This window comes from Falco rusticolus, chromosome 6 (genome assembly GCF_015220075.1).
Source record: "Falco rusticolus isolate bFalRus1 chromosome 6, bFalRus1.pri, whole genome shotgun sequence".
NCBI classification, from domain to species: domain Eukaryota; kingdom Metazoa; phylum Chordata; class Aves; order Falconiformes; family Falconidae; genus Falco; species Falco rusticolus.
In genome coordinates this window covers 65,675,476-65,688,263 of record NC_051192.1, presented here as the reverse complement: position 1 = coordinate 65,688,263, position 12,788 = coordinate 65,675,476, and the positions used below count along the sequence as shown (strand labels likewise).

At 44.6% G+C, this 12,788-nt stretch overlaps 1 protein-coding gene across 1 annotated transcript; it reads left to right on the top strand.

Annotated features, from left to right (window-relative positions):
• Positions 1-1,850: 1,850 nt before the first annotated feature.
• On the top strand, positions 1,851-9,003 carry RPS7 (ribosomal protein S7). Its single transcript, XM_037392032.1, has 7 exons — positions 1,851-1,967; positions 2,552-2,633; positions 2,966-3,037; positions 4,613-4,756; positions 6,345-6,409; positions 8,091-8,241; positions 8,880-9,003. Exons 2-7 carry the CDS (start codon positions 2,559-2,561, stop codon positions 8,955-8,957), a joined length of 585 nt encoding a protein of 194 aa, XP_037247929.1. The 5' UTR covers positions 1,851-1,967; positions 2,552-2,558; the 3' UTR covers positions 8,958-9,003.
• The last annotated feature ends 3,785 nt before the right edge of the window (positions 9,004-12,788 follow it).

The window sequence follows — 12,788 nt, the reverse complement described above, 5'->3', positions numbered from 1 at the left end:
ACTGTCACTGGAAGATGGCACCAAGACAACGTGTTTGGTACATCCAAAAGTCTAGAGCTGAAGAAGGTCGTTGAGCTCATTCTCATCCCACTGTTTAAATCAAGGGCTCCTGGTAAGCACGTTCCAGCTGAGCCTTGTACCGCAACAGCCTGTGAAGTCATGAGAACCACCTTGTCCGAGCAGATTAAGGTTCAAACTGTTGCCAGCTGCAAGCTGCTGTGGCACACCCTCATATCAGGACTGTCATGTACCTGGAGACCAAAGCCAGGACGTCTGGGTGCCTTCACTGAGCTTCCGATGAGGTCGACCTACAGCAGATGGGGGCACAGGCACGACTGCTACCAGAAACAGCCCAATGTATACATGCTACAGCATTTTCAGTTGCTGGGTTCTCCTTGTAGCTCTAATATGGGCATTATTGCGACAAAGCCAGCCTCAAGATGCCAAGAGCCATAGTGTGTTGCATTCAGATTTACAAGGGTGGCCTAGTAAAATGCCAAGAATGCAGAACACTGACGTTAATTTTGCCTTCCATTGCAAAAACAGCAAATGGTTGCAATGTTACTGTTCATATCGGTTGGATGACACCTCTAAAAAGCAAAACAAAACAGAAAGAGCTTATGCATTTGACAGGCCTTGGTAGAATGCAGAAACAGTTTGGTCAGGGTTATATCAGAATATAATTGCTGTGTTTTTCTTGCTTCTTCCAATATATTAATGAGACTTCATATTACTCTTACTTACAAAATGCTTATGCCTGATTTTCTCAGATCAAGATTATTTACATTAATTATCTCTGTAAAGGTTTCCACTGAGACTCTTGGGCTTTTCACTACTTCCTGCCTGTGATATTTTTATTTTATTGCTCTTGGTTAGCTTTTCATTTAATTATCTTTTTCTGTAGCAGATGGATTTCTTGTTCCTTACAGGTTTACAAATCCGTGTTAGACTTAGTCTTCTTTGGGCAACGCATACTAAAGAACCAGCAAGCAGTAACTGATGGGGAAAGAAAAGACTTTTTTGTTACACTCATTAATTCTCTGGTTGAACAGATTCATACATCCAATTTACATGCAAGGACTAAACAGTAACTCCTGCTGTCATGATCAACATGCAGAGCTCAGATTCAAATTAAAAAAATATTTTTTTTTAAGTCCACTGAGTACTATACACATCACTTTGATTGCTTTTTCTCTCAGTTGATAAAACTGAGGCTGCGTATAATCAGCCAGCCCTGCCTACCTTTACTGCTGCATCTCCGTTGTTGATTTTTCCTTGCTGTTGTGGTGCAGTGGGAGGAGAGATGGATCCCTTTCCTCATGTGACTGCTGGTGTTTTTACTATTGTGGCATTTAGCACCACTAGGCTAAGTGATACCTGTGTGCTTGCTTCATGGTACTGGCTCTCTGGTTGCTGTAGCACTAGTGGATTTGTGGAGTTTTTCAGGCAGGGGCCTGGCCGGCAGCCACTGAGGCGAGCGGATGGATTGCGCCCACGGAGATGCAAATGACGGTGAAGACTTGGCACAACAGCCAGGGGCGGAGCGGCGCGGCCTCCTCCTTCTCCCTCTCCTCTCGGCGTCACAGGGCGAGCCCCTGGCAGAGGGAGGGAGGCGGGAAGGCAGCCCAAGTGCCACAGCCGTGCACAGCCGGTGGGCCAAGGCAGTCCCGCCCGCCCCCCCGCCACTGGCGCTGCGCATGTGCCGCACTGCGCCTCCTGCCCCGCCAGGCGCGGCGCCCAGCAGCTGGTGGTGGCGTCATCCGCGGGCGCCGCGCCAGGACTCTGCGCGCCCGTGCGGGCTTCGCTCCGGCGGAAGTCGCCGCCGGCTCGCGGCGCACGCGGGGCTTCGTTCTGCCCTTCTTCCGGGTGTGGCTTCACCCGGGTGGGCGGGGCGAGCGCCTTCCCGGGCCGCGATCTGAGGCGCGCTCGCGAGAGCTCTCCCTTTTCCTAGGCCGGTGCTGAGAGAGGTGGGTGCCCCGGCCGCCTTTCCCCCGCCGCCGCCGCCGCGATACGGAGCTGGGCGCCGAGCAGTGCTCCCCGCGGCGGCCCCGCGGTGGGGATGCCCCCGATTACCGCCTGCCCGAGGCCCGATGGTCGCCGGGGCGCCTGGAGCTGGGGGAGGGGAGCTGGCGGGCTTCTCCCCTCACTCTCCCCTGGCGGCTCCCCGGGGGAGGCCGCTGTGGTGGGGCGGCAGGCCGCCCGCCGGCAGGAGGGGGCCGGGGCCGGGCGCGGCGCTCCGCGGGCCGGGCAGGGCCGCCCGGCGGCACGTGGGGCCCTGTGGGCGCCCGGGCAACCTTCCTGGTGCGGCCGGGGCCTGGCCGCCGGTCCCCAGCGCACAGGCGGGGCGCCCGGGTGGGCAGGCCTCTGGCTCCCCGGGGCGGTTTTCCCGTACGGTGGCCGGCATCCCCTGGCGGGACCTGCTGGGGCCCGCGGGGCGCGCTCCGGCTTCGCTTTGAGGCGTGTGGTCGAGTAGCCGGGTTGCCGAGTCTTGCAGTGTTTGTAGCAGAAGACACGTTCCTGCTGACAACCGAGATGTTCTTTTGCGTTGCAGAAAGGCCATGTTCAGCTCTAGCGCAAAGATTGTGAAGCCTAATGGCGAGAAGCCAGATGAGTTTGAGTCTGGTATATCCCAGGTACGTGCCTTTTCCTTCTGCTGTTTGGTAACCGAATGCGGCTTGTGGAGACAGTGTTGTGACAGTTGTCTAGAGCTTAAAAGATCAGCGTGATGCTGTCTAAATGTGTACTCTTTCCTAGTTTTACTTAGGAACTGGGGCAGTCAGCCTGTGTTCCCACCAGTTGAACTTGTTGCATCTGTCAGTGTGACACTAGGGGAAGTTATGTCTTTGATAGTGACAGCGGTAAAAAGTATATAGCTGCTTTGTGGCACTGTGGACAGACTGTGGCCTCAAAGACTTTTATGAATTGATCTGTATGTAATGGTTTATGTGCATTTTCACCTTTCTAGGCGCTACTGGAGTTGGAAATGAACTCTGACTTAAAGGCTCAGCTGCGGGAGTTGAACATCACAGCAGCTAAGGTAGGCTAGACCTCTGCAGAGAATTGCCTGGTGACTTGCTCTGTGTGTTTACTTCTTGGGAATGTTGATGCTAGGTCAGTGGTGAACTTAGCGTTTTCTTAACAGCCTGTGATTATTTTTTATACACTGTTGTGGTGTATCTTCTAGTATTTGCTCTTAACATGTAGGATTTTATAATAGTGGCTTTTTTTTTTAGGAGCTGGTCTGAAAAGTCATTGTAAAAACTCCAATAGCAGTTTGTAATTTTAAATGTTTTTAAAAATGCTGGTTCTATTTTCTGTTTCTGCAAACTGGGCTTGAGGTCTGAAACTGACCTCAAGTGTTTGTGGCTATTAGCTGGAACTGTAGGCATTGCAGAATCTTTGTCAGGAGTGCAAGCTACAATACCCTGTAAAAATCAGTTGTAAATCCTCTTTTACCTACCAAGCAATAGATAGGAGGTGGGTTGAGGTAGTAGACTGACTTGATCGTGTAGGTTAGCCTGTTTGTAAACTTCTGGTTTGTAAAGGCAACTGAAACCTTAAGGAAGAAAAGGAAGAAGAGTGTTAGTGTTTGGAATTTGTCAGCCTTGGAGACTGGATGGAACTTCTGAAACTGGTTGCTGCAATCAAAAACTTAAGTAGCTTGCTCTTTGATTCTTGCCCGGGCCCACCAATACAGGCACACATGCATGACTGATTAAGAGTTAAAGAATCTGGGAATGCAGAAGTCAGCTTGATGTATGAGTTCAGGGGCCTTCAGAATAACTTGCTTTGTTGCTGAAGTACAGCAAGGCTTACAGTCCTCAATGAGGAGCTTTTTAAGATAGCTTTGTTGTTTAGTTAGTTACTTGGTTTTCATTGTGAGAAATACCCTGTGGGCATCTGAGTTAGCTTATTTGGGAACATGGCTGGTGAAAAGCAATTCAGCTTTCCATTCTGTTGGAGAATGAGGATGTCTCTGCAGTGAAGTTTGTGGGAGAAGCACACTGTAAGCCTATACAAACTTCTTCTGTTTTGATCAACTGTTGGGGGAACAAACTGGGGCAAAAGTAATCCATTTTGGTGTGACATAAACCTGCTGGCATTTGGAGGTGAAGGAAATGACAGGAGTAGTGATGCAGGCCTTGGCAAGTGGTGGACAGAAGAGGATTTTCATGTAGTAGCTCAAAAATAAGAGATTTATTACTGTAAACTTTACCTAGAGTCTGCATTAGAAGCAAATAATTTTTGAAACTGTATCAGCATGCAAGTACCACTGCAGATGTGATGATAAGCATTCAGTATAATTAGAATTCTAGCATCTGAGTCCTGTCCTGCAGAAAGAATGAGCTTTGCTATTCAGAGGCTAGGGCTCTGAAGGGAGTGGTGGGTTTTATTGCCCAGTCCCTCCTTTACAGTAAAACAAGTGCTCTGACAGAGGTTTTTGTTTTCGATGCTCAGTCTTAAATGCATTAAAACAGGTACTGCTCTCTGATGCACCCCAGCCCCAAGTTGTAAGCAAGATTATCAAATATCTGTGTTCAGAGGGTTCATGAGCAAACCAAACATTACTTCTCAACCCACAGATAACGTTTACTTTCTGCTTCTGTTTCAGGAAATTGAAGTGGGTGGTGGCAGAAAAGCCATCATTATCTTCGTACCAGTTCCTCAGCTGAAATCGTTCCAGAAGATTCAGGTGCGGCTAGTCCGTGAGCTGGAGAAGAAATTCAGTGGAAAGCATGTGGTGTTCATTGCTCAGGTAAAACACATAGAATTGTAAAAATGTTGACTTGAAGGGATCCCTGGAGGTTGTTTAGTCCAGCCTCGTGCATGAAGCAGGACTGGTACCAACATAACATTGGGTCAGCCATGGTTTTGTCTGGCTGAGCCTTGAAAACACTTTAAGGATGGAGATTTCACAGCCTCTCTGGGTAACCTGTTCAGTGCTGCACTGCTGCTCTTGTCTGTTCAAGGTAACTGATACAACGCATATTTTTGTAACAGCAGGAAATGCAATGAATGTCCTTCTATGGATGTAGGCTAAAATGATTTCAGGTAGCAGTTGAGGCTATGGAAACTTGGTGAAATTGAAGCTTTTTGGAGGAGGATATAACCTTTTTGTTCTGGCCTTTCAGGCGTTGCTTCTCAAACTTCTGCACGAGTAAGAAAGTGAAAGGGAGCAAATATTAATAGGACCTTTACTACACTTACATAATCTAAGCACTTAAAATTCAAGTTAATAGGAGAGGAAGGAAGAACCTGACTCAGGTTCTGAATTTATGGAAGGAGCTAAGCCATGAAAAAGTGATAGAGGGCTCTCTGGGCAGTACTAAGGGGTAGACGGACTCGGGAGATTGTCTATAGAGTGGACAGTTAGTAGTTGTTAGACTGAAACTATTTTTAGTGAAAATTCTTCATAACGTAATTTCATGAGCCAGAGCACCTTACCCTGAATCTTATGTGGCCAAGAAGGCTAGCTCACTTAAAGTGAGAATTGAGAATTCCCTGTTGGTTTAGTAATCCATGTTTTAGAAAGGAATGTGTACGTTTCTTCTGCTGTAGGCAAAATGTTCCTTTTGAATATACCTTGACCCAGTTTGGATTACAGTAACCCCATCATGAATACAGTCGTGGAGAATCTGTGATGTGTTGGTAGAAGATACTGCAGGTGGTTACAGCTGCATCTAAACCTCAGTGTTTTAAAACATGTGCCCTTGCAGATAGGGATGTAGAAAATAAGTTTTACTGGTCCAAGCTGGTATAAGTACCTTTAGATGCTGCTTTTGGAACACATTATATTTAAGCCATGGTTTGATTTGGATTGTGTAGTAAGTCTCATTATTCAAACAAGCTCAGATGTCACCTAGTTGTCTGTGGGACCAAGATAGCTTACCTGCTCTGCTTTGCACCAGAGGTTCAGTCTAACAAATAATCTAAAATTCTTTGTGGTTTCTGCTCCTGAAGAAGTGTATTCAGGTTGCTAATATGACCCAGTAAAGTATCCTGGTTGTATTCATGGGGGAAGGGGGAGGTGAAATACAGATCTTTTTATTTCAGTGTACTGAATACAGGATCAGTAGAACAGAAATAAAACAATGCCAGTACTTCAGCCTCTGCAAGTAATATCAAGTTGTAATGCTGGTGTAGCTTTGGGCATATCTAAGTCTCCCTTTTTGGTGTTTCATATGTCTGTTTCTAGTGTGTGTGAGGCAGTGCATGTGTTGTGTTTTTTGGGTTCGTTTTGTTTTGGTGTGTTTTTTGTTTCTTGTGTTGATTGTAAACACTAGATACTGAGAAATGGTGGGTTTTGTTTGATTTTTTTTTTTTTTTTTTCCCCCCCATAACAGAGGAGGATTCTGCCCAAGCCAACAAGAAAAAGTCGCACAAAAAACAAGCAAAAGCGTCCCAGGAGGTAAGTAAATAATACTAATGCAGTATGACAGCTGCCTTCTGTAAGTTGGTAGTTTAGTCACATGTTTAGTTGAGTTTTTTCAGAAGTCATTCAAGTGGTGGTCTCATCCTTTCTCTTACTGCTTGAAATAGTATCTGCTGTTTTACTGCTAAAGTGCAGTAAAAAGCTTCTCTTTGAGCACTGTGTTGCATTTCTTAGAGCTCCATTTGTGTTTCCAGCTACAGCTGTAGCCAGTTTTTAGTAAGCAATACTGGCTTAAGACACCCCGACCTGCTGTCTCTGTTACCAGAGTGGGCAGACAGGAATTGGTGTTTTGAAGTAGGAAGAGCCACATCGACATCACATGTCGGGCTGTACAGAGGGCAGGGCTGGCACACTGAAGGGATGCAATGAGGGAGAGTGGCTGAGGCAGGGTGTTGGTATGGGTCATCCCTCTGGGGTATGAATTTAACAGTTATTTGTGTTAAATTGCCTCCCTGCTCTTATCTAGTCTCTTTATTGATAAACATACAACACTGTTATGTCTATGTGGATGTCAGTGCCTCTTCTATACTGTTCTTTATTTTACTGTATCATTATGTAGTCCGTGTCTTAAGTTTGTCTTCTGTATGACATGTGGCATGTTCCTGTAACCTCTTCCAGCCCCAGTATTATACCTGTGTCATCTGTTACTGTATTTTGAAATTTTCAGGCATGGATTTTAAAAGTGCTGTTTCATAGTACTCATCTAGCTGAAGTCCTGCGTCTGGATGACTTTGTGTTCTATTGAAACTAGTGTTGTACAGTGGCTAGAGATGTTGGCATCTGTGTATGTAATTAGCCTGTTGTCACTTTCAGCACAAGAGAAGGAGAGTGTGCAGGACTGTCCCTTTCTCAGCCTGAGCCTATATCAGGCTAGTAGTGTTGTAAAACTGATACGTATGTTGCAAAGCGTAGAAATGCGATTGATGTTGATCTGCCTTAGCTATCCCGATCTTTGCAAGTTTGAAATGCTGCTGTAGGCACAGGTCTTAGTTACTAGCAATACTGCCTTGAAACTGCAGATCGGGAAGCTGGAAATTTTACTGGTCATCTAGACTTATGCACAAAATAACCTGGATTCATTTTTCTCATATTGGCTCACTTCTGGACAGTTTGGAACACAAATGTAGACATTAAACAGTCTTCTAAGCATGGACTGAACTCACCAGCTAGACTTTTTCCTGTGCTGCATCGGTGTTCTAAGTCTCTTGGGTTTAGGCAGATGAAGAAACAGTGTTTTCAAAACTGGGTGTCCTATGAACATACTGTGTAGTTGAAGATACTTGCATATTGAAGCTCTTCCAGTGAGGGTCTCTGGCAGAATTGCAGATGGGACAACTGGGTTCTGATTTAAACGAGTTCTTCCTTAAATGTGTGGAAATAAAAGGAGAATTTCAGGGCTGTTGCTGCAAAGCAACATGATCTAAAAGGTCAGAAACCATGCTACTGACTTCTTCCCCTCATGAAATCATTAAGTTTCTACACTTAGCTTTTATTTTTGCATGACCTGTGAAGAAGTGTATTGTTACACTGCAGCATTAAAAAAACCCAAAACACCACTGAATTTTCAGATAAAGCATGCTGTGGAAGGTTTAAGCCTTAGCAAACTGGAAAATTTTGCAAGAGGACATGTTTTAATGACACAAATGTGGCATTTCAGCCGTACGCTTACTGCAGTGCACGATGCCATTCTTGAAGACTTGGTCTTCCCAAGTGAAATCGTGGGCAAGAGAATCCGCGTAAAACTGGATGGCAGCAGGCTCATAAAAGTCCATTTGGACAAAGCACAACAGAACAATGTTGAACACAAGGTAAATGGGAAACTACTTTCTCGTGAAGGGTGGAGTGGCATTCTGACATAGCTAAGAGGTCGTTTTTGTGATCCAGCAAAAGACTGCCTTTTGGCTTGTGGCAATGGAGAGGCTTCTGTTTGTATTTGGAGTATGATGCTGCAGGTGGGGCAAGACTGTTTTGAACTAAGCTCTAGTTCACCTTGCCAAAACCCCTGGATTGTAAAGTAGCTATCTTGGTTCCCTCATGGGAACAGTGTTTTGTTGGGGTTTTTTTGTTTGGGGATTTTTTTTTGTGTGTGTGTGTGGTTTGGTTTTTGGTTTTTTAAGTGAAGCATTTAATTTTGACCTTCAACAGATGTGCTTGGTGTACAGCCTGTAGTCCCCTATCACTTTGCTTTTTTTCTGTGGGGACATGTTTAGGTCTGCTCAGCTCTCTAGGTCTCCTATGGTTGCAAATCAAGGAGGTTCCAAATATTCTCCAGAAACATGTCTTCTATGTAAATACTCAGCTACCATAATCTAGAAGGAAACAATCAACCTCATAGTTGCACTTCAGAGTGAAGGCACAGTGGGAAATAGTGTAGTACCTAAAGTATGTTAACATAGATTTTACTTCCTTACACAGCATGTATAAACAAGATTGTTTGTCTTCACAGGTGGAAACATTTTCTGGTGTCTACAAGAAGCTCACAGGCAAAGATGTGGTGTTTGAATTTCCAGAATTCCAGCTGTAAAGTGCAAAAAATGGCTCAATAAACAACTGTTCATATAACAGAGTAATTTCATTTACATTTTGAATTCCGTAAATGTAGATGGGGATTAACTGGTTCATGGGACTTCTCTACTATCTGGATGAGTGACACTTGTATATCAAACTATTAAGTCACCAGTGTTTTAAAGGTAGCACTCTTAGGAGGTTGTTCTTGTCACAGTTGCAACAAAAGTCCAGAGTCTGCAAAAAGAGTTGGCACTGAAAAATAATCTGAAGTATATTGAGAGTCACCTTTTGGGGAGGATATGGAGAATTACTGTAGAGCAGTGGAACTCCTGAGTTTTGCACACAAGAATACCAGCTGGAGACCTACGTGTTCCTGACACTGGAAGAAGTCTACTTAGCAGGTGATGTGACCTCTGAAACGTGAAGCAATGACATCTGAAAAAGGGGTTTGAATTTTTGGGAAGTATGTTGGAGGAGGTATAGTTTGAATTTGAGATAAGCTTCTTGCTCTTTACGTGGCAAAATTATGTACCAGTTCTTACCTAAAAGCAGGTCCTATAGCTTCTCACCTTTATCAGAGTGACATGAGGAAACATTTTCATTTCTGAGAGCTTGACTGTCTTGCTGGACAATAACTACAGTTTTCTAGGTATTGATCTTGCTTTCAGAAATCACGGATTTTTGTATCTCCATATATTAGCAGTATGTATGTCTGTATTTCATGGCTAATAGCTGAAGGCAGGGATAGATACACCAGGGTAAAACAATGACTGCTGGAACATTTGGGTTTTAAATAATGTTTTAACATAGTTTGGTACACACTTGGCAGTATATGGAGAGGTGAGGAAGAACTAGCTGTGTCACAGCAGTTGAAGGCTGCGGGATAGTGTCTTACAAACACTACGTTTTTGACTTGCATATCTGTTTAGAAACACTTCCAGCAAGTAACGATTTTTCTGGCTCGGGGGAGAGCATGGAGTTGGGCCTGTAAATGTTCTGAGCAGTTTATATAAATTTAGTACTTCACTGTGCTGAACAGGCTGTTCTGTTACTTAGGAGCAAGTGCTTAATACAGTAAAAGACACCTGATTATGGAGACAGTCTATTAGGTGAAGAGCTAAGTAGGTAACAGCCTGTGTTCCAGGGGATTTTAATAACTTGCATCTTCCTACCTGGCAGTAGATGGAGGACAAGTGCCACTTGTTGAGGGTTGTACCTTTTATTTCCTTCTCCCATTTACTGTGGTTTTGGGTGCTTCCCATTTGATACCTTTCTTCTTCACAACTGAAGAACTAAAAGTTTAAAACAAGTTCTGCATTGCTTTTTGAAGGCGCTTAAGTCATGCCGTAACTTCACTTTAGTAGGACAGGATGGATAGCTGTATGCTGTTCCTTTTTGTGCAGAGAATGCAAAGAGAACAAGGACAACACGTGCTGCGTCGCAATTAGTAGTTAATTTCCTGCTACTTGCTGACGAGGCTTGAAATGTTTGCACAAAAAAGCAGGCTGTATCTTTGAAGAAGTTGGATTACCTTAAGGCCTTCTTGTCTCTCCTTTCGAGCTTCTGTCTCTGGAGTATAACTTTATTCCTCGCTTAACTCCTTCACTATTTATTGTTCGTATTGGATGATTCAGCAGAAGTGACTTCATCAGCTTCCCTTAGAATCAGGTGAGGGGACTTATAGGTATGTAATAACCCGAACCCTGGCAGCTTGTGTGGAGAGTAATCACAAAACATCTTACAGCAGGAGTACCAGAACTTTAGAATTCAAGTTGTCATTGTCGAAATGGGTATTACTCAGGTCGGAAACCCCACCCCACCAAGTCTGCCCAAATTAATTCTAGTCTCAAGTCAGACATGTTACTAAGCTTCCTGCTGCAACAATACCAGATGGTAGCCTGTGCAAACTGATATTTGCTGGTGTGCATTGGAAGAAGCAGTCTGAGGAGTATTGGGAGACTTAACTGCCTTTAGTTAGAGGTTGGCGAGTCTGCTGGGGCTGTGTAACCTCTGCAAGAAGAGGTGATGTTCAGACAGCAGGCTTCAGTAGATGGCATTTCCTGTTTCGTGGTGAATACAACTCAGGTTTGATCTCTTCATAGTAATAAAAATGTCAGTAGTGTTTCTATTTTGAAGCACTGGGAGGGGGTAAGCGGGGGAGGAGAAATCTAGTAAACTGAATGTAAAGATTGCAAATGTTCCCAGGCATTGCCAGCTGGCTATAGATTTTTCTTGGCTCTTGTTGCAAGCCCTTTGAACTATATGAAATGCAAAGGCCCGTGTTGGCCCCACAAGCAAATTCTTTGAGTGAAAGGATAATGCTGTCAAAGCCATTTGTGGTTCTTGCATCAACTAAGCTGCAAGTAAAGGTGAATTTTTTGTGGCATAAAAATACCAGTCTGTGTGCTTTGCAAAATACTTTAGTCCTAGTTTACCTTTATTCACAGGCTCCCTTGTGTGTTAGTGTCAGTGATAGTCAGCCAACTCCCTCTGTCCCTCGACAAGCATATCAAGTGTATGCCTGCAATCTGGAAAGTCAGTTGATGCCATCTGGTCAAGTGCTAATGAGGCTGCTGGAATACTAGTGTCAAATGCTACCTTAACCTAAACAGACTCCATATGAGATGCTGCTAGACTTTTCCTATACCTTTCATGTGCTGGCGCAGTTGAACTCTTGAACGCGCGATTCCTCAGGAGTTTTATCAGCTGGTCTGTGTGCAGAAGTGCTGGGGCATTCTGTACCAAGACCCTGCGCAGTAGTAGTACATGGGTGGTGTCGATGTGAAGAGACAACCAGGTACTGAAGAGTATAAAAAGAGCGATTCTTTCCTGTAGTAGCCCAAAACGAGGAGCAGGAGCTTTACATCTGTTAGGTGCTCTTGGGATTTACACCCGATATTAGAGCTTTCATTGTTTATTCCATATGAACCCTTTCACAAATGTCTTCAAATACTTTGGTCTGTGAGGAAGGCTGCTGCCTGTTGATTTTCCTTTGAAAGGGTGTGTAGATGTGTCACAATTCTAGTGTGGCAGAACTTGCTTGAAGTTTTGGGTGGTAAGTGCTTGACCTGTCTCGTATTAATACGATAATCCGATGAATGATAACATCATGTCTGATTAACCTTTCTTGAGTGTAAGTTTTAATGTAGCAATCCTCGCACCAAACAGCGTTAGAAGGAAATCCTGTCATTCCTGCATTGTGGGCTGAAATAATCTATTTCCTATGCCTTTTTTTTCCTGAATTTTCCAAGTGGGAGGCCCGAGTTTGATTCTCTTGTTATACCTAAAAGCCAGAGCAGTGCCGAGAAGCTAGACCTTTTCCTCTTTGTGGGATGTGCTTTCTAGGTCTCCAGAGGTGTATCAGTGACAGAAAAAAAGATACTGATTACAGAAAGTCATGAAGTCTCGTAAAAAGAAGGCTTGTGGTTAGGCTGAGGGAGTGTTCTCCTGTCCTGCTTGGGGGCCTGTGCAGCATTGATCAGTGCCGATGGCTGACCCCTCTGTAAGGCAGTGGCCTCGCGGTGCCTCTTGCTGCCTGCCTGCCGGGCGCTCGTGTGAGCAGCCTGCGTTCTGCCGAGAGCAAAAGAAAGAAGTGACAGGAGCATCTCTTTATACTAGTGCTCTGTTCCCTGCAGAGAGCTGCGTGTAAAGGATCTTATTTATGTCTTGTGATCAAGAGGAGAAAGTTTGTTGGATTTGTTACGGTCTGCAAGTTCAGGTATACCCTCCTCTACCCTCCAGTTACTGTTTGTTTTTTTTCAGGAAAATTATTCTTAAGCTTAGCAACAAGCAGTCACTGCTAGATGTTGCTAAATGATTAATAGCTAATGCTTTTCATTATTGGATA

Bases quoted from the DNA above. Each gene is read 5' to 3' on its own strand.
- RPS7 (XM_037392032.1), top strand. From the start codon at position 2,559: ATGTTCAGCTCTAGCGCAAAGATTGTGAAGCCTAATGGCGAGAAGCCA. The intron at 4,757-6,344 runs GTAAAACACATA...CCCCCATAACAG, and splicing joins ATGTGGTGTTCATTGCTCAG to AGGAGGATTCTGCCCAAGCC. The intron at 6,410-8,090 runs GTAAGTAAATAA...GTGGCATTTCAG, and splicing joins AAGCAAAAGCGTCCCAGGAG to CCGTACGCTTACTGCAGTGC.